The sequence below is a fragment of the Papaver somniferum genome, chromosome 1, assembly GCF_003573695.1.
Source record: "Papaver somniferum cultivar HN1 chromosome 1, ASM357369v1, whole genome shotgun sequence".
NCBI lineage: Eukaryota > Viridiplantae > Streptophyta > Magnoliopsida > Ranunculales > Papaveraceae > Papaver > Papaver somniferum.
The window spans coordinates 202,405,891-202,431,418 of NC_039358.1; the positions used below are offsets into that span (position 1 = coordinate 202,405,891).

A 25,528-nucleotide genomic window follows, 5' to 3' on the forward strand; every position below is an offset into this window, starting at 1 on the left:
GCAACATATGGAAGTCATTGAAGAAAACTCGCAAGAAGGTGAAAATTTGGAAGATCAAAGGGAAAGGAGACATATAGTTGATTTAGCAACTAACCGATATGAACACCCACGCGAACTTCTTCGTCGTGCAAATACTAATTTTGAAAGGAAAGAAGAGGATCCAAGGCAAGGACAAATGATACTACATGATAGAGAAATATTGAGAAACGAATATGAGCGTGAACGAGAGACTGTACGTGCGAGAGATAGACAGAGAAAAAGTGAAGAATTAGAAGAAAGAGAATTACAAAGCGGATTGCGTCATATTGATAATCGAGCAAGGGGACGCAAGCGTCATCGCATTCGATACTCTGTCCACTCTCCTCCATTCATTTCTGATCACCTCTTTCCTCCATAAAATCAAGACAGTGATTTCTATCACATTATTGGCCAACAATTACCACTTGACAGTGAATAATTGTTGAACGTAAAGAGAGATTTCTACTATTTGCTGTGTTAAAATTATTTTTAATATTTGTTGGTAAAAAATAAAAATTTACTACACCCTGGCCTTATTCTTTGTGTTCTATTACAACAAATGAAGGGTTACAACTTATAACTTATTTGTAGCCCATGTCTTAACTTAAGCACGATAAACTTATCCTAATCTTTATTTTATTTTTCCTCAACTGAGGTTTTACCTCTAAAATCTGTTCGCTGCTTCGTAGACAGAATTCCTTCCTAGTATGCAAACAGAGCCACCGGAGCCTCCACCAGTAATCTTTGCTCCAAACAGAGTTCCATTTTCAGATTTAGACACCTTAGAGTGTTGCATTTCCTGCACCAATTTTACTAGCCTATCTGTTCCATCAGATCCAAGTCCGCAAGCACTATAACTAAGAGCACATTAAGAGCACATTCCACAAATTAAGAGCACATTCCACAAATTAAGATTCTGAGTGTTTGAGATTTCTTACCACTACTTGGTTAGATGTAAGTCTCAGAAATTCACTGAAGCAGAATGCCGACCCGATACTAGCAACTTGCAGTTGCAGTCAGCACAATCCTCTTTTACTTCCATCACTCTTCTATTTGACCATACAACAACATGACTAGTAACCACACACACAAGAAGATGCCAACCATTTGCTTACTTGCAGCTAAGCTGTAACGACTACTAGTATTCTTTGGAGATTTACGCCTCATTGAAAAATTAGAGGGTTCATCCTCAATGTCTGAGTTTGGACTCGAAGTTGAATGTCTTTCTAAATCCTCTTTATCCAGTTCATCCTCTAATGATATCAGATCAGAGAAGCTAATTCTGGTTTTGAAATTCTTATGTTCTTTGCGCCTTGGAGGGTTTTGGGCTAATTCAGTATTCTTATCAGTATTATTCAGAGCTTGGCGTATAAGTGAAAGCCACTTTAAGGCGGGAGCATCGTCCTCTGCACCTAATACATTCCCTGCATTCAGTGGTACAATTTCCTGAAACCTGGCACATGGAAAAACAGACAAACCCGATAAGTATTCAAACTTATCCTATTTATCGAATTCGCACGTTGAAAAACACAATTTTTCATGGGTGGCGGAAAATTACCCAAGTACATAAATGTCTGCAGGAACTGGGGTTAGTAGCCAAAGACTACTTACTAACGCATATAAACAAGATGGCATTTTATATAAAGACAGAGAGAGGGAGAGAAAAGGGACCTGTTGGTAATTCTAGAAGAAGAGATGACTTCCTATCGACCAAATCTACTTCTTCTTCTCCATCAAATTAGTTAAATCATCCGGAAAAGAGACACCCTCGTCTCTTTGGATGAAATCAACTTTGAGTACATCAAGAAACGTGAGGGACTTCTTAAGATCATAGGGTATTGACTCCTTATTCTTCAGTTTGTCGCAGTTCCAGATTGTTAATTTCCGGAGAGAAGTACATAATCGTAAATCCGGTAGAGATGTTAAAGCAGGACAATCTTCTAGACACAGTGAACGAATAGAACTCTTGTCGTTGTTGTTTCGATTATCACCATCATCACGAAAACCTTGAAAATTTGAGCAATACCTTATTTCAAGGGACCAAAAATTCGGAGTACCGCGTTGGAGTAGTGCGCCCAATGGTGGTAAATATATTAGATCTGGAGAATAACTTATTTCAATGGATGTGAGAGAGGGCAGACATCCTTCTCCTCCTGTTCTATTCAGTAATGAGTTTACCATATTATCATTGGTACCCCATAATATCAATGTCTTCAGAGAAGAAAACGAAATTATTGGTATGATTTTCAATCGTTTACAGTTTGTGATTTCCATCGTCTCAAGAGAAGGAAAACAAGAAGAAGAAGAAAGAGGAGGAGCAACCCATTCTTCTAAGTTTTCCAATTCACGAATTTTCAATTCAACTAAGGAAGGGAATAATGAGGATCTCTTTGCAGTATCACTACTACTGCTTTCTTCTTCTTCTTCTCTGTTTTCTTGTTGATAATAGAATTCTTCACCCAGACACTTGATTGATTTCATTCTCTGGATCCAAAGATCCCTAAGAAATTGGAGCATGCCCAGAGCTGGAAGCTGCTCACAATTATTGATATCTCTGAATTCTATAACCACCAAATTCGTAAGGAAGATAGATAATGAACAACCCATCATCCACTTTGGAAGCTTTAAACCTGAGAACCCTATGATGCTCAATTTCTTCAAATTTGAGTGAGGCTGGAGACCCTCCAACACGGCAGTATCTTTTACACTTGTACTACTCCGTACTTGGTCATCATCACCAACAGTGGAACCCCATTCCAGATGTAATTTTAGAAGATGTTGCTTGTCCTTTAACTTTGCTGTTTCTTCATCTTCTATTCCACCTCTCACATTTTCAAGTTTTCTGATCTCTACCACCCGAAGGGAGTTTAAGCCTGCTAACTCTTCAATGCCACCGTAACTCTTATTACTGGGACTTCCACATACCTCTGTTTCTTGTCTAACCATGTAAGACTCTAATGTTTCAAGGCAGGTAAGCCTTTCTATACCTCTAGGCATTACATCATCTTTTCTAGAGTGAGCAAAAATTCTCAATTTCGGCCAATTCTTAATTTCCTTTGGAAGTTCACACTTCCTTCCTAGTTTCACCATCTCCAAATTGCAGAGGTTGCTAATGCATGATTCAGGCAATTCTTGGATGGAAGTATAACTCAAATCAAGACACCTCAATCGTGTCAGTGCTCCCAGCTCTCTAGGTAAGCCATCTAAATTCTCACAACCACTGAACTTCAACGTTCTTAGATTGCTGATACAAATAATTGAATCCGGTAACTTTGATATTTTTGTACCTGAAAGATCAAGGAAACTCAGATGTTCCAAGGACCCAATGTTTTCGGGTAAATGTTTAATATCCGACCTCGAGATATCAAGATGCCTCAAACTCTTCAAAGATCCAATCTTATTTAGAAGACAGCTAGGAACGTTTCTGCATCTTCTCAATATGAGTATTTGCAGATTGTAAGAATGATTTAAAGATACCTCAGGAGATAAATCCATGTAAGAGAGGTCAAGGTACCTCAGATGCTTCAGCTTAGAAATCGATGAAGCAGACATGCTCCTAGAAGAGAGTGTGCATGCACTCCAGCCCCAATCCCAGACATCGAGAGGACATAGTATGCGTAAACGCCTACATTGAAAGAAAGAATTGGTATGCGAAATATTCTTTGGGTTAACAGCAACAATTGTACGCAGTTTCACAGCATTTGATAATACTGTAGGAGATGCCAAATTTTTCCCTTCATCAAATAGCAGTTGAAAACGACGAACTTGTGAGGCTTCTTCCTTGTCATCTCTTACGTTTGCAATTCTAAATTCATTAGGATCTACAACACTCGTTGCAAGATCATGCACCAAATCGTGCATCTTACATTTCCAAATGTCTCCCGACTCTTGATCCTTCTGCACATCCTGGAAGAACGAACTCCACACCAAATACTCAAAATATTCATTACCAATATCTTCAAGAGATATACTTTCTCCTCCACTTGATGACAAAAGGAATCCTTCTGCCATCCATAATCGAATTAACATTTCTCTTTCTATTTCCCAGTCTTTCGGGAAAATACAGCAGTATGAAAAACATTGTTTCAGAGGAGGCGATAAATTATCATAGCTCAGTTTTAATATTGAAATGACTTTTTCATGTTCAGGTGTACCTCGCATACGATCAGCGATGTCGTCTACGATTGACTGCCAATAGCTTTCATCTCTTCTTGAACGCAATAAACTTCCAAGTGAATTCGCCACAAGGGGTAAGCCATCACATTTCCTTGCTATCTCAGTTCCAATATCTGTCATTTTCTCTGTCAGCACTGCTCCACCTTGGGACAATACTTTCTTCTTGATAATGGACCAACAAACATCATCGGGTAATTTGTTCAAAGAGTAATCTGTACCCCCAGCAGCAGATGCAACATTCTGGCTTCGTGTAGTGACTAATATTTTGCTGCCCAAGCCGCCACAAACAAGAAAACTTTTCAGTTTATCCCAATCTCCGACATCCTCATTCCACACGTCGTCGAGCACTAGAAAATATTTCTTACCAAGCAAATTTTCCTTGACTTGTTTTGCCAATACGTCGACATTGGATGGATCCTCACATTTTCGTCCAGTGATGGACTCGATGATATCTCTTAAAATCTTAAAGATGTCAAAAGGATCAGAGACACAAACCCAAGCTCTTGGCTCAAAGTTTCTCACCATGGAGTCATCTTTATAGACCATTTGAGCCACTGTAGTCTTACCCAGACCCCCCATGCCCACAATAGATAAAGTGGAAACGTTGTGCTGTTGGGTAGAAATCTCCGATGATGATGACGGCACAGATGGCGACGGCTTCTCGATCAATAAGTTAATTATGTATGATTTTGCACCTTCCCTGCCTAGAAGTAACGAATCATCTACATCCGATGTAGTTAACCGGTTGCGTTTTTTTACAAGCTCCCTATTCTGATTTTCTTGTGCACTTCCGGTATTTTGGAAGCGAAACCTTTTACTGTTTTTGTGAATTTCATCCAACTTCTGATTGATGGCTCGAATATTACGGGCCATCTTGAAACGAAAAAAAAGTGGGTTGGAGGATGAAACAAGAGCTTGTACCTTGTGCTTATTAGAACGCATGGTTTCGTAAATGAACTCATCCATAACGTCGTCTGCATCATAAACAACATCTTTCAGCCTTCTCAACCAAAGTCTCACAGCCTCATCATTCACCTGCCTCCTCTCGGCATCAGACATTAGAGCTTGAATTGACTCTAAGGTTTCCTTGAGCTTTCTCAAGTCGTCTTTGACACCCCATGACGAAGAAATCTGTTGAGCAATAACAGGTAGTACCTTCTTAATGATTTCAGTGACCCCGTTAACAAGAATTTGTTCCGCGGCCATTATGAGAAATTTCAAGCAGATGGAAAAACAATGAAGAAGAAATGAATGAAGATGATAGTGTTTCTTGAGAGAAATTTGAAAGTGTGGAGAGCAGAACTATGAATGTGGAATAAAATGAGTCTTCAATGGCTACCCCACCAATTACTACTTGACACCCCAACTTTTCTAAAAGTAGATGCGTCTTTGTTACCTCGGTTCCATTCAATTGACCAAAATGCGCAGGGAAAGGATGTAAGTGTTGATTCAGAGCACTAATCTTGAAGTCTTGTCATTTAGTCATTATATAATCGTTCCCTTACATAATTTAACTTTAATTATCATCTAGATTCCTTCTTATGAGCACCACAACAAATTAAATAAAAAAATACTGCTTTAAAACTTTAATCACTCCACCACAAGGAAATGTAGTAAATGTAGTTGGTGAGTTCTTTCTTTATTCGTTTTCATTTAGAAACACCTAATTGTGATGATGACCGGTTCAACTAAAAGTGTGGAAAATTCAAAGGAAAAACAGTACCTATGTATGTTTAGGTGTGGAATTCATGAATCAAAAATGTGGAAAATTCGTACCAGCAGCAGTTTGAGAGCAGAATAAGAAACCGTCATTTCTAGAAGTTTACAGTTTGGAGAATAGCAATTACTGAAGAAGAAACATTGATGAGTGAGAATAAGCATTGATCTAGAATTTGTCCAAATTCTTTTAAAACATGATTCTAATAGACGAGTAAAAATTATTATGGGTGAAATGGACAAAAAAAATATAGCAAGGATGAAACTGGATTTATCCTGATTTAAATTTAAAATAGCGAGGATGAAACTGGATGCATCCTGATGTAAATTAAAAATAAAAAAAAGATATTCGAAAATGGATAGAATGAAACTGTTTACGTCCTGGCTATTTTAATATTTTTGTCCATTTAAACAGTATCAAAACCTAGACGCCTTTTTCACCCAAAAATAATTAATTTTGTTCTTTTTAACCAATTTTGTGCACAATTTTTTGGTCATCCAAAAATTACACAACGACTTAAAGTTTGTTTTTGTGAGCTTCAAGTTGGTTATATGATTGAAAGTCTACAGACGCAAACTCCATCCTTCATGTGTTACTGTAACTGTAATCCAGAATTACCTTGTGATCTAAAATCATAGATGGCCATAGGATGCTATTAGGTGGATGTTGGGTCAGGCTGCCCAAAAGTAACTACACTAGTAGTGACATGCAAGCTGGATATTAAAGAACGATTTTTTGGAGGACCATGGTTTTATTTTGGGTAAAGATATTAGAAATAATTCTAGGTCACCTCATATTTAATTATTTATTTAATACCTAATCTAACCTCTTAATTAATTTAGGTTATGATTAGTGAAATGATTTAGTTAAAAAAAATTAGTGAGATTAAATTAAAAGATGGGTTTATTATTAGTTGAGTAGAATTATTGTGAGAGTAGAGTTAGAAAAGATGAAGGAGAAAAACATGGAAAATAAAAAAAAAATCCAATTCACCCCCTTTGAGTATTCAAGTGATGAAAATTCATCTGATTCTTCATCTCCATCCTCTCCTAGAATATTTGTTAATCTTCAAAATGATTCGGATTTGGCTTATTTCTTAGATGGTGATTGTATTCTTCCCCAAAATGAAACTCAAGATGAAAATGATGGATTTTATCAACCACAACCGGAGGAAGAGTATTTGGGTGAACATGTATGCTCCTAAAAAAACAACATCATATCTTATATACTAACATATATAAAAAAGAACAATATATGTCAAAATATAATAAAATGACTGAGAAATCTAAATTTTGATGGTTAAGATTGAACCATACCTTTGTTGCAAAGATCTTGGAAGCCCATGAGTTTTTGTAGCCCATCAATACCTCCCCGCCATCTTTTGGAGTACCATATGTTGGATTCTTTGGCGGCAAACACAAATCCTTATGATGAATGTACGAATATCTAGCACAAGGCTTTTTAGGCGTCTTTCTAGGTCTCTTTACCACTATGTCTGCTTGTTCCTTTTCTTCTTCCTCTTCATCCGAGCCCTCCTCTGATTCATCATCATCCTTATCTTCATCCTTGTCTCCTCCTTCCTCATCTTTTTCACCCTCATCATCGCCACCCTCATTTCCTCCTCCTTGAGCTAGTTCATCTTCTCCACCTTGATTATGTTCTTGACTGCTCATTTCTTCCACGATCTCTTCATTAACTTGTTGGATTACGTTGTCAACATTATCTCTATTGACACCATCTTGGATGACAACACCCGGTAATGACCCACCTCCATACTTAGCATTTTTGGTTCCACGCTTATCGGCACCTAAGTGTTTTGGGCCTCTAGGCGTGGGAGTTCTCAAATCTTCCGGTAATCGTTGGTTAGATTTTTTTACCTTTGCCACTAAACAAAAAAACAAAAGAAATAAGGAATAATTCACGAAAAAAAAACCAACTCAAGAAAAAAAAAATCGTGTTCCAGGGTAGAGTTCAATTACTCAATTATTTTTTCGAGAAAACCGAACTCCACATATATATGTAAATAGCCAAGAGTTCGGTTTGTCAAAGTTTTTTGCGAACACACCGAACATATTGGAACAAGTTCGGTTATATGGGTACTAAACATATAGGGGAAAAAAGAACAGTTCGGTTACATGGCCAAATTTTTTTTTGTAATAAGGGTACAGTTCGGTTACATGGCAGTTTTAAACATTTATGCGAAACAACCGAACAAAGGAGCTAGAGTTCGGTAGTGTGGGTACTAGAAATTTTGGGAAAAATCAAACAGTTCGGTTACATGGATTTTTTTCGTATTTTTGGTAATATGTCTATAGTTCGGTTACATGGCAGTTCAACAATTTTTTTGCGAAACAACCGAACTCACGAGTTCGGTAACCTAGTTTTCAATCCTACAAAACCGAACTGTTCTTCGTGTTCTTCGTTTCATGGAGTTCGGTTAAGAAACTAGGGCAACAATAAAAGACGCTCTAACCGAACTAAACACTGTAACTTCAATTTGAACCATATTTTGATGATTTCTAATCAATTGAATCGATGAAAATCAAATTAAAAGAAATGGGTTTCTCGGGAAATACCTGCGAATCGGTCCCATGGAAGAATCAGGCTTCTTACTGCGTCTATTATACTGGATTATGCATTCACTTGGCTCTTCCACTTCTTTATGAATCTCAAATCACTTGGCTGATTTGCTAGATGTCCTACTAGGGGACCTGTTCCTGGGAGTCTTTTGGTTTTCTTTCGAAGAACCATTCTTATAGTCGATTGATTAATCGACGATGAAAATTTTATGAATCGACGATTAATCGATAAAGATGTCGTTGAAATGGGGAAGAAGAGAAGGACAAGAGGGAGAATAGTTTTCTCCTCAAAACTGTTTTCTTTTTTTTTTTCTTTTTTGGGTGCGGATAGGTTTAGTTTAGGTTTTGAATTAGGTTTAGTTTAGGTTTTGTTTTAGATTAAATTAGAGGCAGTTATTAAATTAGGGTTAATTTTAATTAGGATAAGGACCAAATTAGTAATCTCATGATTTTAGGACATCCCTTAAAATTGTAGGGTAGGTGGCCTATTTGGACCATGGTCCCCAAAAAAACCATGTCCCAAAAAATCGTTTATATTAAAAGAAACAACGTTTTGTTTTAAATAACAGACCCAAAAAATTGTTTATAATAAATTAATAACCAACCAGAATACCACAAACCACTAAGAAAGTATAACCTTTAGCTGACAAATAATCGAATGGAAAAACTTTTGTAATTGCAGTTCTTTGAGCTCAGTGGTCTTGCTGTTTTGCTTTTAACAGCGTGTAAATATTTTCTATCAATTTAACCTTTCTTGGGTTCATATTAAAGAGTGTGTGAGAAAAAAATGGAATTTGAAATACAAAGAAAGGGAAAAACATATGAATGTTTTTCTAAACTTTGGAAGTCGTTACACTCTATTCAAGCTGAAATACCATAATACCCGAAAACAATGATCGACGGAGAATACAACTCACAACGACGACTATTAAATTACATCCCCAATTTACAATGACTTTTAAAATAGTCGAGAGCATGATTAACATTTATCAAGGAGCTCGAATGGCGCCAGCTGAGTAAACAATAATCCATACGAATAGAGAGCACGCGAATATTGACAACCCAAATGAAGCCCACATGTGACGGCAAAATTTATCAAAAACGTTACATGTTTTCAACCATTCATCGTGGGAATTTCCTTTAGTTGCAATGACCAACACAGCAACAGCAGTAACCGTAGCGGAAGCTAAAAGCGTCAATATCATCTGCACGGCGCCATCCAGAAAACAAATTAAATTAACAAAAAAAAATCCTCACAATTATGGAGTTGTAGTAGTACTACTTTTTTAATTAATACGTTGTTGATTTAAGGACCATCTTATTTCTATCTTGTTTAATGAGCCGCCTAGTGTTAGATCGGAATAACACAAATTTTACAACTGCATTCATACGTATTGAGATTTTAAATTTGAAAGAAAATATTGTAAATCACATGTTTGATCTAGACTAGAGATATCGAGTCAAATTTTCAAATGATTTGTTGTTTTGTTTAATTCCGGAATCAAAACTCACACCATAATTTTCAAATAGATATGTTATTCAATCTTTCACATCTCACTCTATTAGGAAATAATATAGGAGTCTATATTTAGGAGATATACATTTTAAGGAGTTTGAGTTATTTCCTAGTACACTCACTCCTCTACTGACTATTGCAGACTCTGTAATATAGGCAGGCATCTATAACAAGGACGACTCGTATCATTATTAGAAGACCGGAGATCAAGTCATAATATGGATTTTTTTTACGAGGAAACATTCTATATGGATTTAGGGCTTTATTTGAAACAATTGGTGCTTTATGGAGTAAACTAGGCTGCTAGAGAGGCCAGACAAGGCAGAGAGAGTAGAACTTATTAACTTTATGGGACGAGAGCTGCCGCAAGCACCCAACTCAGCACCAAAGTTCTTGCAGCAGAACAAAGGTCTGAATCCGTTTTCCCTCCAAATTTCTCTTATTTCGTACTTTCCACAACACCCGTATACTACAGCTTATGGAATGAAGCTTCACACAACTTTTCCTGCAGGTGATAAGCCAAGTGGGGACCACGACCAAGCTATCTATTAGGGAAAACCCATGCCCAACCTTCATTTTGAGTAAGGGAAGACCAAACTTCGTTACAATATGATGATACACGTAATACAAAGATCATCCAAGTTAGTACATTAGAAAATTTATTTTAGGGGGACTTTCGTCTTCCAGACAAAACTAGTAGGAAATTCAACTTGATCCAGACTATAAAGTGACTTGTTAGACCACGGTATTTGATTCGCCAAATACATCAACATCATTATTATGTAAAAAATACGAGAATCAAATAAATATGAATTGGCAATTCGGTCAGATTATTTCCTGTGCTTGCAGAATTAGAAAAAAGAAATTAAGGAGCATGCCTGGTGGGTTTTTGATTGCTCGTCACATTTCATATCCTTCCTTCTCCAATGAGGCAACAAAATAAGAATTAGTAGTCACTCCAACCAACCTGTGGGACCAACGTTTCATATCATAACGATGATTTATTAACAGAAAGTCAGAAATCAAAGAGAAGACAAATTTAGTCTCAATATATCAATTTGGAAATAAAACATTTGAACTCAAGATGGAAATTTATGTAAAGACATAGAGAAAGAAGATGCCTGTTGATAGTGCATAGGAAAAGATGATTTTGTTGCAAGCAAATCTACCTCTTCTCCATCAAATTTATCAAGGCATCCCTACTAGACACATCCCCCGAGGTCGTCTCTTTGCTGAATTTTAAGAGCAAAATTAAGAAGCATGCCTGGTTGCTTATTGATTCCTCGCCGTCGAACCAATTTTTCATATCCCCTCACAAATGAAGCTACAAAGTCGAAGAAGTAACTCCAACCAACCTGGTGGACCAATAAAATTCATAAGCAAAGTATCCTTGTTTGGATTTTTTCGGATGAAAATAACCCATATAAAAAAATAGAGTTGCCGTTGTTTAGCATACAACCGTGAAGTCTTGAAAGGAAGACAAATTAAGTCTTAATTTATTAGAAAAATTGTTCACTAAATCTTTTCCATTTATCACAAAGGGAAAATTGGGAATATGTTCCACTTTCACTAATTCGTTTGGGGATCTATCCCATAACGGAAAAAATTAAGAAATTTATTCTAGAGAGAGAAAAAAAACTGTTAAGTGGCTAACATCCCACACATGCGACAGATTCACTTTTTTACCCTCAACCTTTAGATGAACGACACGTCACTTTGCATAACACGTGTTTGGGATCCGACAGTCGATCACGAGTAGTAACTTTGGTTTTCTTCTTTGTACAGAAGAGAAATCGAGAACCAAGAGAAACAAAAAGGTAGATGGTGTGAAATAGTGATAGATCTAGTTCGTTGATGTGTTGTTAGAGAGGATTATGTGTTATTGAAGGAAGAACAAGTCCAATATCAGATTCGTTGATTTCAAAGTTGCGAAATCTTCTCAAATCATGTAAGTTCTTCAAACGCAGCTGTGATTTTTGTTGTATCTCACATCTAATAGTTCATTTTTCCTTTAATTGCAACTTTTGAATATAGGGTTTATGTAAAATTGATTTTAGAATTTCTGAAATTAGGGATTTTGTTTCAAACGTCTAAGTTCTTCAAACCCAGTTGCAATTTCCGTTGTATATCACATCTAAGTAGGTTAATTTTTCTTTAATTGCAACTTTGAATTCAGAGTTTGTATAAAATCGATTTGAGGGTTTGTTAAATTGGGGCTATTTTTTTTTAAACATGAATATATTGTATAAAATCGATTTAGGGTTTGTATAATTAGTGTTATATATAATGTGTGATGATGGAACCCCCAACATACTCATCAAGGATCCGTCTCTTATATTTACTTTTTTTGTTATCCTGTGCTATGGCTGTTAGTTTTATTAGGTACATCAACTGTGATACTTCTGCTATTCTAAAAAAAATCCAACAAGGAACTTGTTTCATTTATTTTGCTAGTAGGTACATCAACTGCTATTCTCAAATAAACCATGTTTATTTCTTGACTGTATTCTGTATAGAGTCCAATCTTGATGCAGTCATACTTTTACTCTTTTAGTGGTTAGAACTAGTATGCATTTTCTGTCGTACCTTGTTTTCCAGTGTAGTAGTAAAAATGTAAGTGGGTGGTCCTAAAAACAATAAATAATGTAGGATTAATTGTGCATGAAAATTGTGTATATTTTGTGGCTCTATGCCAACCTAATATTCTATGATTGATTGCTAAGTGAACAACGTTGTGCCGACACTCAGTGGTGGGTTCATATGTACAATTGGACTCATATGTGAACTTACTGTTTTTGCTGTTTAACTAAATTCTGTTAACTATTGTTTCGGGAAAGTGATACAAAGGAATTTTAGGTTGACGGTTCTAAATCAGATTGCTGGTATTAAAGCTGATAAACCATTGTATGTATTGAATGTCTTGGCAAATGATAGCGATAGATGAACCCCAAGGCACTGTCATAAGTTTGGTGGTCTGAATCACAATAGAAGAACATGTAAAGGTGGTGAGGTTGGATCCAACCCCAACGGAAAGAAAGCTATAGTTGAATGTGAGGTGAGTGGAAGTTCATTTACAACCACTACATCAAAACCAAAAAACATGCCCACAGGAACCAAGATCAGAAGGAGCAGAGCAAGTGATTCTAGCAAAAAGACAACTTCAAGGACTGCTTCATCTTCTGAAACTGTTAGAAAAACTACATCAACTACAGCTACTAAGCCAAAAGGGAAACAAAAAGACCCAAAAACTGCTGCTACATCAGCTAGTTTGAATGTGTCCATCAGAAACATCAAGAAGGGCCCTGTGAAGCAGACCATTAACAATTTCAACTATGATGCAGGTTCAACGAGGGAGAGGAAGCGTAAAATCCAGTTTGATGTGTAAGATTGATCAATGTTCATTTTGGTGTGTGAGCTCTTTGTGAGAAGCAAATGTGGAGATAGGTGTTGCTAGACCAATGTTTAATTATCTTTGGTTAAATGTTAGACAGTAGTACTAGAACTAGCCTAATTAGTCTGTTTGTTCTTTCTATGTTAACATCTCAAGACATACTACTAATTATTATATAAAGATAAAGAAAAACTTGATTTAATAATTTCTTTCATTTGCATTGATAATTTTATTATGTTTATCATGTTTTATCATGAAGAAAAGTATTTATTATCTTGATTTTTTCCTTTAATTTTCAATAAATAAAAATCATTATTTTTTTCTACTCATACAAGTAGCAGTAGCAGTGGAAGAAGGATGATGAAGACGGTTTGTTCCGTATTTTTTCTATTAAATGAGGGTAAAAATGTCATTTCAAGTATTAAGGTAAATAATTAACCGTCGGATTTCATAATGTGTGGCGCTCATCGACATAATAGGTGATGTGGCGCTCATTTATATGTTGGGTGATGTGTCGCTCATCTAAAGGTTGAGGGTAAAAAAGTGAATCTGTCGCATGTGTAAGCCCACACATGTGGGATGTTAGCCACTTAACAATTTTTTTCTCTCTCTAGGATACATTCCTTAATTTTTTTCGTTATGGGATAGATCCCCAAACAAATTAGTGAAAATGGGACATATTTCCAATTTTCCCTATCAGAAACTAGTGGGATGCCCGTGCCATTATGGCACGGGGGCGGCGCTGGTATCATAGGCTTTATAGCTGATATCTTTATTAGTGCATCAAGGTTATTGATATTCACTCATTTGTGATGAATATATCTTAGCAGGTAATAGTAGTTAACTCGGTATTCAAATGGACCTAGTTGGCGAATCGACTTCGATTTTTGGTTTGATTATTACTTTTTGCCCGAATAGACCTAGTTGGGAGTCGATTATGGGTTTTCGCTCCCTTCTCACTTTTTACTATCCTTTAAGAAAAAACAATATTATGACCATGCAAAAAATGAAAAATCATGAAAGTATATCTTGGAGACATGATTACCTTTTTTTCAGTAATGTATGGGAAATGAGTGCTAAATCGCATATTCCTTCCGCATCCACTAATGCCTATAGCATGGATACCAAATGGCTGCGTCTCTATAACTCACGAAGGATTCAAGGGCAGTGTGGAAAGCAATTTCGTCGTGTTATTTCCAAAACCACATAAGAACAAAAGCTACACAAACATGGTTTTGCTTTTAATTTCATCTTCTCCTGCCTCTTTCTTTCTTTATCTATCTCTTAAAAAATGCTATCTCACTCTCTCAATGTAATGTAAACTACGCCATCTTCATGAAACGAAGATTCTCCGCACTTCCATAACTTAGTTTCTAATTCAAGTTAAATGATAAATTTGTTAATTTTCAGAAATAATAAGGTTCATTCATCCCTAATGGGGAAATGCAGCAAAGTTTTTACCCATACAAACCTTACATATTCGTTGTTTGCTCATTCATGGTTTGTAATTTTTATTTTTTTCGGAAAATGGGTCCTTTGTCCAAATATTTTTAAACCACGGTTCAAATGGACGAGTAAAAAATAGTTTGGGTGAAATGGTTAAAAAGAAAATAGTAAGTTCATCCTAGCTTAAATTTAAAAAATAGCAAGGATGAAACTGGATACATCTTGTGTAAATTAAAAATAAGAAAAAATATTTGAAAATGGGCACGATGAAACTGGTTACATCCTGCCTATTTTTACATTTTTATCCATGTACACAGTATCGAAATCTAACTGTCCATTTCACCCAGGAATTGTTGATTTTGGTCTTTTTAACCAATTTTGTGTATTTTTTTCTCAAAAATATGGACAACTATGAATCGGATATATGGGTTCGGTTATAGAAACTCGACGCGAGGAATCGTCTTCCTAACTTGGAAATCTGAAAATCTTATGTTCATACCGTTGTGCTCTTTTTTTTTTACCCAATGTCTTAAAATCAAAATGATTTAAAGCTTATGTTTTTCAATGGAGAACTATGCATGGGTTGTTTTTCTTTAATGAAATGTTATTAGATTTTCTGGAGGTGGGTTGTTGTACCAAGCATGGCTTCCATAAAAGTAAACCACAAGGTTGGAGAATGCCTGAAAAGCAAGGGGCGTGGACAAAACAAATTATGAGACATGATCAACAACAAAGCAAATTTTGAGAATGTTAAAGTACTCACTCTTAAAGCAGCTTTATGTAGAGATGATGAGCGCATATAGGCTTTCATGAGCCCGAATATCATTATAGTTACTAATCCAAGGATGACCTACCAAGATAAATATAATTAGGATCACAAAGAAAGAAATTCAGCAGTCTTTTTTAACAAGATGAGAATATTAACTTAATGCCTCAACAGCCATCACTCGTTTACGTTGGTCTTTATTCAATAGACGCTTGAAAAAATGCTTGGCTTCAGAAGATAAAGAAGGCCAAGGAGGTTCATCGAAACTTGAGTCCGCCCTAAAGGCCCGAAAAATCCCAGAATCTGGGCAACGGAGGACTTCCAAAAGTATATATGATATCACACCAATATAAGATCTATGTAGAACCTCAGGTGCAACATAGTATGCACTTCCAACGATTTCATTGAGCCTTTCATCTGCATCGTGTCAGATAAATTAAAAGTTAGAAATGATAGATCTCCAGGGTGCTTAACACAAGTTGTTCTTACAGAACGAAATCATGTAGAATCCATTCATAGACAACAACAACAACAAAAGCTGGGAACCTAGATTCAGTAAGATGGGAACCAATTTCAGGTATCAAACGAACATGGTTGACACCAGAAGTTGTTTATGTGAAAGAACTGCTAAACCAGCAAGTAATATGTGGCACTTAGGTGTGATGAAATTACAAATTGGAGAACTAAGAAAGAGAAATAAAGGTACAGAGGAAACTAGCATATTGATATTCAAGTAATTAAATCTACCACCCGTTGCAGAGCTAATGATATTAGAGTCAGAAAAACATAATCGCCATTATAGTACAAATGTGTGTTTTTCCTAATAGAGTATAAATTGAAATGTCAAAAATGCATGTAAAAGGAATTAAACTAATTAGTCATGTTGATCGTACAAAGTTAGGTAATCAGGGGCAGGATACCTGGAGTTAGAAAAGTATAACAGGCATTTATAGTGCCAACGTGTGATTCTTCCTAAACAATGTATGAATTGAAATTAACAAAATGCATGTAAACTAAGAATTCTGGGTGACCTTACATAGTCAAGTAAACACTATATGGGAGTGAATTGTGTCACATTAGAACATAAGACGACAAAACCTGTCTGAAAATATTTTCTAGCCAACATTATATTCACAGTTGCAACATCTTTGGTATGTCTGTGACTCTGTTCCACTTAATTGACCAAAATGAATAACTGTTGAACTTAAAGTGAAAGATTTCCACTATTTGCTGTGTCCAAATTTTTTATTATTTATTTATCGGAATTCTTTTTTGGCCTTTATTTTGTTTGAGTGATTTTTCATTATATTACAGATATAAGCATTTCACAAAATGAAGGGTTACAAATTACAACTCAGATAATTCCAGTCTCTATAACAAGAATTAGAATCTTCATTAACTACAAAGAATAGTAAAATCTGAATGAAAAGAATACTCAAAAATGCCTCGGATTGTTAAAGGAGGGGGAAAAGAACTAGGCAGTTGTTGGTGGAAAACGACGACGTTTTCAGATACCCAAACTCTCCAGCACCTGGAGAAGAACCTACAAGTCAAAACTACTAGAGACGACTCTTCTTACTTTAGAAACACGATTTAGAAATTTAACTCCGTGGAGCTCGAAACTGCATAGATACCTGGTACATGAGTTCTCCAAGAGCAGAAAATTGGTCATTAGACGATACAGCTGTTAGTAGTGCTTTAAAAGCCTGAAATCAAATAAATACGAATTAGGAATTTGGTCAGACTATTCCATGTATGGAAGTTCCAATGGTGATGTTCCAAGATATATCCTTCTTCTTAATTAAGCTGCTCCTAGCTAAATAGTGCATGGATTTTGGGGTAAAAGAAGAACATCTTGACATATATCATGTGGCCCGATAAAGGTCACTATAATGCCTAGGGAAAATCTGAAGCTCATCAAATCTTGTGTGCAGCTCATCAAATCTCGTCATGGTAACTTGCCATGCTAATCACAGCGGTATATATGTGCAGTTCACAGCAAACTAGATCTGTTTATATTGGATGTCCTGATTCCTAGAGCATCCACCAAGTCGACCAAAGTAGCTCCAGTACTTGCATGTCTGTAACGCATTTCTTACTGAGATAAATGTTCTTTCAAATCGACCAACAGTATGAAATGAAATTATTTGCTACAGTCTACTTCCCACAGACCATTCATGAAAAGTGTGCAAGGAATTATTGTACTGGAGAGAGATGGTTAACAGGATGGTTTCTGGATATATACATGCATATACAATTAGCAACAGATGACCCAGAAGGAATTTTGTTAAAGTTAAAAAGTAAAGGTTATGCATACACCAGTCATGATGGTGTCCAGAAAAGATAAAGTATAAGACCGGATACGGTCTTCTATGAAATCATTATAAAAATATCAAAAACAAAAATCCAAAATGATAAAGTTACCATACCTGTTTGGTTGGTTAATTTGTATATAGTACATTGCTAGCTTCTGCATTTTTCACAGTCTACAAAGAACGGTAAATTTTGAAAGCCATAAAAACGCAAAGTGCCTCACATTTTCAAAGAGGGGAAACAAAACATATAGGCTTCTGTTGGTAGAAAATTATAGGAGCTAAATATCGCACACGCTAATAACTACGCGAAGTAAAGAATACAACCTAAGCGAAGAGCATTGCACACATCAAAGTTGAGATGACGTATCAGATGATGTCAGCAAAGTCACGAGTAAAGTGTGAAGAATTATGCGAAGAAGTATGCTATGCGAAGATGATCGATTGTATTTGAGCGAATGTGTCGCATAGTGATCCCGAAAATAATGAGTTTCTTAGAGCAAGTCTTATGGTGGAAGAGTTCCATCTTCCACGCCACCTCAGCATTTGGAACCGTGGATGGAACAAATGTAGTAGTGGAATAGTGAAAACGCTATTAAGAATAGCGTTTTTTCTCAGCCGTTAGATTTCAATAACTCATCCTAAATCTACGGACAAAAAAAAAACGTTATTCTTAATAGCGTTTAACGCTATTCTTATTGGCGTTCAGATGGATTCCACGAACCCTTTCAAGAAACGGTGGAACCTTGCTTGGATTTTCTGTGGAAAACCCCAACTTGGAAGCCATTAGACTTGACATTCCATGGTTTTTCCACACTTGGAATAGGTTGGATTCCACCATAAGACTTGCTCTTAGCTGTCATCCACTATGTAAAATCCTATATAAAGGAGAGAGATCATTGTTTCTGAGAGGATTCTAGGAAAAGTCTTGGTCAAGAAATAGGGAGAGAGAGAGAGTGAATCTAGGTCTCAAGAATAATTGTTGAATGTTAAGAGAGATTTCTACTATTTGCTGTGTCAAAATTGTTCTTACTATTTGTAGGTAAAAAAAGAAAAAATTACTACACCCTGGCCTTATTCTTTGTGTTCTATTACAGCAAATGAAGGGTTACAACTTATAACTTGTTTGTAGCCCATGTCTTAACTTAAGCACGATAAACAGTTTCTATAATCTTTATTTTATTTTCCTCAACTGAGGTTTTACCTCTAGAATCTGTTCGCTGCCTCGTAGACAGAATTCCTTCCTAGTATGCAAACAGAGCCACCGGAGCCTCCACCAGTAATCTTTGCTCCAAACAGAGTTCCATTTTCAGATTTAAACACTTTAGAGTGTTGCATTTCCTGCACCAATTTTACTAGCCTATCCTTTCCATCAGATCCAAGTCCATAAACATTATGATGCACCTGAGAACCAAATAGATACAAATTAGCAATTTTGTGAGACTATTTTTTGTGCTTGAAAATCCTTACTTGGTAATACAATACCCACTGCTTGCAGAATTTCAAGAGCAAAATTAAGAAGCATGCCTGATTGCTTGTTGATTCCTCGCCATCGATCCAACCAACCTGGTGGACCAATAAAATTCATAAGCAAAGTAGCCTTGTTTGCATACAACCGTCAATTCTTCAAACGGAAGACGAATTAAATCTCAGTTAATTAGAATTTGGAAATGAAAGATCCAAAGAAACACAATTTATATGGCAAAGACTACTTACTAACGCATACAAACAAGATGGCATTTTATATAAAGACAGAGAGAGGGAGAGAAAAGGGACATGTTGGTAATTCTACTTCTTCTTCTCCATCAAATTAGTTAACTCAAATGGAAAAGAGACATCCGGAACACCCTCGTCTCTTTGGATGAAATCAACTTGGAGTACATCAAGAAACGTGAGGTACTTCTTAAGATCATAGGGTATTGACTCCTTATTCTTCAGTTTGTCGCATTTCCAGATTGTTAATTCCCGGAGAGAAGTACATAATCGTAAATCCGGTAGAGATGTTAAAACAGGACACTTTTCTAGCCACAGTGAACGAATAGAAGTACATAATTGCAAATCTGGTAGAGATGTTAAAACAGGACAATCTTCTAGCCACAGTGAACGAATAGAATTGTTGCTGTTGTTTCGATTATCACCATCATCACGAAAACCTTGAAAATTTGAGCAATTCACAATTTGAAGGGACCAAAGAGAAGTACATAATCGTAAATCTGGTAGAGACGCCAAGACAGGGCAATCAGATATCCTCAGCGACTGAAAAGAAGTGTTGTCGTTGTTGTTTCGATTATCACCATCATCACGAAAACCTTGAAAATTTGAGCAATTCCCAATTTGAAGGGACCAAAAATTCGAAGTACTGCGTTGGAGTAGTGCGCCCAATGGTGGTAAATATATTAGATCTGGAGAATACCTTATTTCAATGGATGTGAGAGAGGGCAGACATCCTTCTCCTCCCCCTCTATAGAATAATGAGTTTACTGCATTATCATTGGTACCCGTTAAATTCAATGTCTTCAGAGAAGAAAACGAAATTATTGGTATGGTTTTCAATCGTTTACAGTTTGTGATTTCCATCGTCTCAAGAGAAGGAAAACAAGAAGAAGAAGAAAGAGGAGGAGCAACCCATTCTTCTAAGTTTTCCAATTCACAAATATGCAATTCAACTAGCGAAGGGAATAATGAGGATCTCTTTGCAGTATCACTACTACTGCTTTCTTCTTCTTCTTCTTCTCTGTTTTCTTGTTGATAATAGAATTCTTCGCCCAGACGATTGATTGATTTCATTCTGGCGATCCGAAGATCCCTAAGAAATTGGAGCATGCCCAGAGCTGGAAGCTGCTCACAATTATTGAAATCTGTGAAATCTATAAGCACCAAATTCGGAAGGAAGTTAGATAATGAACAACCCATCATCCACTTTGGAAGGTTTAAACCCGAGAATCTATATATATGCAAATGCTTCAAATTTGAGTGAGGCTGGAGACCCTCCAACACCGCAGTATCTTTTACACTTCTACTACTCCGTACTTGGTCATCATCACCACCTGTGGAACCCCATTCCAGATGTAATTCTCGAAGATGTTGCTTGTCCTTTAACTTTGCTGTTTCTCCATCTTCTATTCCACCTCTCACATTTTCAAGTTTTCTGATCTCTAACACCCGAAGGGAGTTTAAGCCTGCTAACTCTTCAATGCCACCGTAACTCTTATTACTGGGACTTTCACAGATCTCATTTTCATTTCTAGCATTGTAATTCAATGTTTCAAGGCAAGTGAGCCTTTCTATACCTCTAGGCATTACATCATCAAATCTCTCATGAGTAAAAATTCTTAATTTCGGCCAATTCTTAATTTCCTTTGGAAGCTTACAGTACTCTCCTAATTTCACAATCTCCAAATTGCAGAGGTTGCTAATGCATGATTCAGGCAATTCTTTGATTCCAGTATATTCCAAATCAAGACACCTCAATCGTGTCAGTGCTCCTAGCTCACTTGGTAAGGCATCCAAGTTCCTACAATCATTAAACTTCAACGTTCTTAAACTAGTGATATAAGTGATTGAATCTGGTAACTTTGATATTTTTGTATATGAAAGATCAAGGAAACATAGATGTTCCAAGGACCCAATATTTTCTGGTATAGATTTAATATCCGAAAAAAAGATATCAAGATGCCTCAAACTCTTCAAAGACCCAATGTTTTCGGGTAAATGTTTAATATCCGACCTCGAGATATCAAGATGCCTCAAACTCTTCAAAGATCCAATCTTATTTAGAAGACAGCTAGGAACGTTTTTGCATCCACCAAGTATGAGTATTTGCAGATTGTAAGAATGCTTTAAAGATACCTTAGCAGATAACTTGCAGTTGGAGAGGTCAAGGTACCTCAGATGCTTCAGCTTAGAAATCGATGAAGCAGACATGCTCCTAGAAGAGAGTGAGCATTCACGCCAGCCCCTATCCCAGCCACTGAGAGGACATAGTATGCGCAAACGCCTACATTGAAAGAAAGAATTGGTATACGAAATATTCTTTGGTTCAAGAGCAACAATTGTACGCAGTTTCACAGCATTTGATAATACTGTAGGAGATGCCAAACTCTGTCCTTCATCAATTAGCAGTTGTAATCGACGAACTTCTGAAACATCTTCCTTGTCATCTCTTACCTTGGCAATTCTAAATTCATTAGGATCTACAACACTCGTTGCAAGATCATGCACCAAATCATGCATCTTACATGTCTTAATGTCTCCCGACAGATGATGCTTCTGCACATCCTGGAAGAACGAACTCCACACCAAATACTCAAAATATTCATTACCAATATCTTCAAGAGATATACTTTCTCCTCCACTTGATGACAAAAGGAATCCTTCTGCCATCCATAATCGAATTAACATTTCTCTTTCTATTTCCCAGTCTTTCGGGAAAATACAGCAGTATGAAAAACATTGTTTCAGAGGAGGCGATAAATTATCATAGCTCAGTTTTAATATTGAAATGACTTTTTCATGTTCAGTTGTACCTCGCATACGATCAGCGATGTCGTCTACGATTGACTGCCAATAGCTTTCATCTCTTCTTGAACGCAATAAACTTCCAAGTGAATTCGCCACAAGGGGTAAGCCATCACATTTCCTTGCTATCTCAGTTCCAATATCTGTCATTTTCTTTGTCAGCACTGCTCCACCTTGGGACAATACTTTCTTCTTGATAATGGACCAACAAACATCATCCGGTAATTTGTTCAAAGAGTAATATGTACCCCCAGCAGCGGACGCAACATTCTGGCTTCGTGTAGTGACTAATATTTTGCTGCCCAAGCCGCCACAAACAAGAAAACTTTTCAGTTTATCCCAATCTCCGACATCCTCATTCCACACGTCGTCGAGCACTAGAAAATATTTCTTACCAAGCAAATTTTCCTTGACTTGTTTTGCCAATACGTCGACATTGGATGGATCCTCACATTTTCGTCCAGTGATGGACTCGATGATATCTCTTAAAATCTTAAAGATGTCAAAAGGATCAGAGACACAAACCCACGCTCTTGGCTCAAAGTTTCTCACCATGGAGTCATCTTTATAGACCATTTGAGCTACTGTAGTCTTACCCAGACCCCCCATACCCACAATAGATAAAGTGGATACGTTGTGCTGTTGGGTAGAAATCTCCCATGATGATGACGGCACAGATGGCGACGGCTTCTCGATCAATAAGTTAATTATGTATGATTTTGCACCTTCCCTGCCTAGAAGTAACGAATCATCTACATCCGATGTAGTTAACCGGTTGCGTTTTTTTATAAGCTCTTTATTCTGATTTTCTTGTGCACTTCCGGTATTTTGGAAGCGAAACCTTTTACTGTTTTTGTGAATTTCATCCAACTTCTGATTGATCGCTCGAATATTACGGGCCATCTTGAAACGAAAAAAAAGTGGGTTGGAGGATGAAACAAGAGCTTGTACCTTGTGCTTATTAGAACGCATGGTTTCGTAAATGAACTCATCCATAACGTCGTCTGCATCATAAACAACATCTTTCAGCCTTCTCAACCAAAGTCTCACAGCCTCATCATTCACCTGCCTCCTCTCGGCATCAGACATTAGAGCTTGAATTGACTCTAAGGTTTCCTTGAGCTTTCTCAAGTCGTCTTTGACACCCCATGACCAAGAAATCTGTTGAGCAATAACAGGTAGTACCTTCTTAATGATTTCAGTGACCCCGTTAACAAGAATTCCTTCCGCGGCCATTATGAGAAATTTCAAGCAGATGGAGAAACAATGAAGAAGAAATGAATGAAGATGATAGTGTTTCTTGAGAGAAACTTGAAAGTGTGGAGAGCAGAACTATGAATGTGGAATAAAATGAGTCTTCAATGGCTACCCCAGCAATTACTACTTGACACCCCAACTTTTCTAAAAGTAGATGCGTCTTTGTTACCTCGGTTCCATTCAATTGACCAAAATGCGCAGGGAAAGGATGTAAGTGTTGATTCAGAGCACTAATCTTGAAGTCTTGTCATTTAGTCATTATATAATCGTTCCCTTACCTAATTTAACTTTAATTATCATCTAGATTCCTTCTTATGAGCACCACAACAAATTAAATAAAAAAATACTGCTTTAAAACTTTAATCACTCCACCACAAGGAAATGTAGTAAATGTAGTTGGTGAGTTCTTTCTTTATTCGTTTTCATTTAGAAACACCTAATTGTGATGATGACCGGTTCAACTAAAAGTGTGGAAAATTCAAAGGAAAAACAGTACCTATGTATGTTTAGGTGTGGAATTCATGAATCAAAAATGTGGAAAATTCGTACCAGCAGCAGTTTGAGAGCAGAATAAGAAACCGTCATTTCTAGAAGTTTACAGTTTGGAGAATAGCAATTACTGAAGAAGAAACATTGATGAGTGAGAATAAGCATTGATCTAGAATTTGTCCAAATTCTTTTAAAACATGATTCTAATAGACGAGTAAAAATTATTATGGGTGAAATGGACAAAAAAAAATATAGCAAGGATGAAACTGGATTTATCCTGATTTAAATTTAAAATAGCGAGGATGAAACTGGATGCATCCTGATGTAAATTTAAAAAAAAATATTCGAAAATGGATAAAATGAAACTGTTTACGTCCTGGCTATTTTAATATTTTTTTCCATTTAAACAGTATCAAAACCTATACGCCCTTTTCATCCAAAAATAATTAATTTTGGTCTTTTTAACCAATTTTATGCACAATTTTCTGGTCATCCAAAAATTACACAACGACTTAAAGTTTGTTTTTGTGAGCTTCAAGTTGGTTATACGATTGAAAGTCTACAAACGCAAACTCCATCCTTCATGTGTTACTGTAACTGTAATCCATAATTACCTTGTGATCTAAAATCATAGATGGCCATAGGATGATATTAGGTGGATGCTGGGTCAGGCTGCCCAAAAGTAACTACACTAGTAGTGACATGCAAGTTGGATATTAAATGAACAATTTTTTAGGGACCATGATTTTTTTTGGGACCATGGTCTTATTAGGCCAATCTACCTATATTAATAAGGGGTGTTTCAAAGTTAGGTAAATACCCATTTACCCTTTACTTTAATTTAAATTGAAACTAACTTAATAACTATATAACATCTAAATGAATTTATTACCCTTTACATTTAATCTAAATGAACTTATTAACCAAAATCAAAATCAAAAGAACAATCGAAATTTTTTAGTTTTGAAAAGAAGTTTATTCTCTTCTTCTTCTCTCTTACCTTGACGTTCCTCGTTCGATTTAAAAACCCATCAATCTTTTTAATTCGTTTTTGGATAGGAAAATTGAGTAGAAATCATCAAAATACGGTTTAAATGGATGTTAAAGTGGTAGGTTCGATTAGGAATAGTTTTAAAAAAACTAGTTTTGTAACCGAACATTCTGAAACCAAAAACACGAAGAACACTTCGGTTATCACGAATTTAATTTTTCATAACCAAACTCCGAGTTCGGTTGGTTTGCAAAAAACTTCTAAAATTAGTTAGTAACCGAACTCTACCCATAATACAAAAAAAAATGTAACCGAACTGTGTTATTTTTCCTACTATGTTGAGTTATGATAT

The 25,528-nt window shown here is 36.3% G+C and overlaps 2 protein-coding genes and 1 long non-coding RNA gene across 5 annotated transcripts; 1 reads left to right on the plus strand and 2 right to left on the minus strand.

Annotated features, from left to right (window-relative positions):
* Window positions 1-493: 493 nt before the first annotated feature.
* Window positions 494-23,937, minus strand: LOC113312475 (disease resistance protein RGA2-like). 2 transcript variants are annotated; one of them, XM_026561230.1, is made up of 3 exons: window positions 21,621-23,937; window positions 1,690-3,345; window positions 494-1,471 (listed from the first exon to the last, which is right to left on the minus strand). In XM_026561230.1, the coding sequence occupies exons 1-2, from the start codon at window positions 23,673-23,675 to the stop codon at window positions 1,735-1,737; spliced, it is 3,666 nt and encodes a 1,221-aa protein (XP_026417015.1). In that variant the 5' UTR covers window positions 23,676-23,937; the 3' UTR covers window positions 494-1,471; window positions 1,690-1,734. The 2 variants fall into 2 exon arrangements, with proteins under 2 accessions (XP_026417015.1, XP_026417013.1); XM_026561228.1 differs by having other exon boundaries at window positions 1,690-1,741; window positions 19,714-23,937.
* On the plus strand, window positions 5,509-10,626 carry LOC113312515. The gene is made up of 2 exons (XR_003341682.1): window positions 5,509-5,631; window positions 10,149-10,626. It is a non-coding gene; the product is annotated as an uncharacterized LOC113312515 (long non-coding RNA).
* On the minus strand, window positions 18,921-19,704 carry LOC113312502 (L-arabinokinase-like). Of its 2 annotated transcripts, XM_026561255.1 has the most exons (3): window positions 19,638-19,698; window positions 19,407-19,487; window positions 18,921-19,325 (listed from the first exon to the last, which is right to left on the minus strand). In XM_026561255.1, the coding sequence occupies exons 1-3, from the start codon at window positions 19,659-19,661 to the stop codon at window positions 19,128-19,130; spliced, it is 303 nt and encodes a 100-aa protein (XP_026417040.1). In that variant the 5' UTR covers window positions 19,662-19,698; the 3' UTR covers window positions 18,921-19,127. The 2 variants fall into 2 exon arrangements, with proteins under 2 accessions (XP_026417040.1, XP_026417045.1); XM_026561260.1 differs by having other exon boundaries at window positions 19,411-19,704.
* Window positions 23,938-25,528: the final 1,591 nt, after the last annotated feature.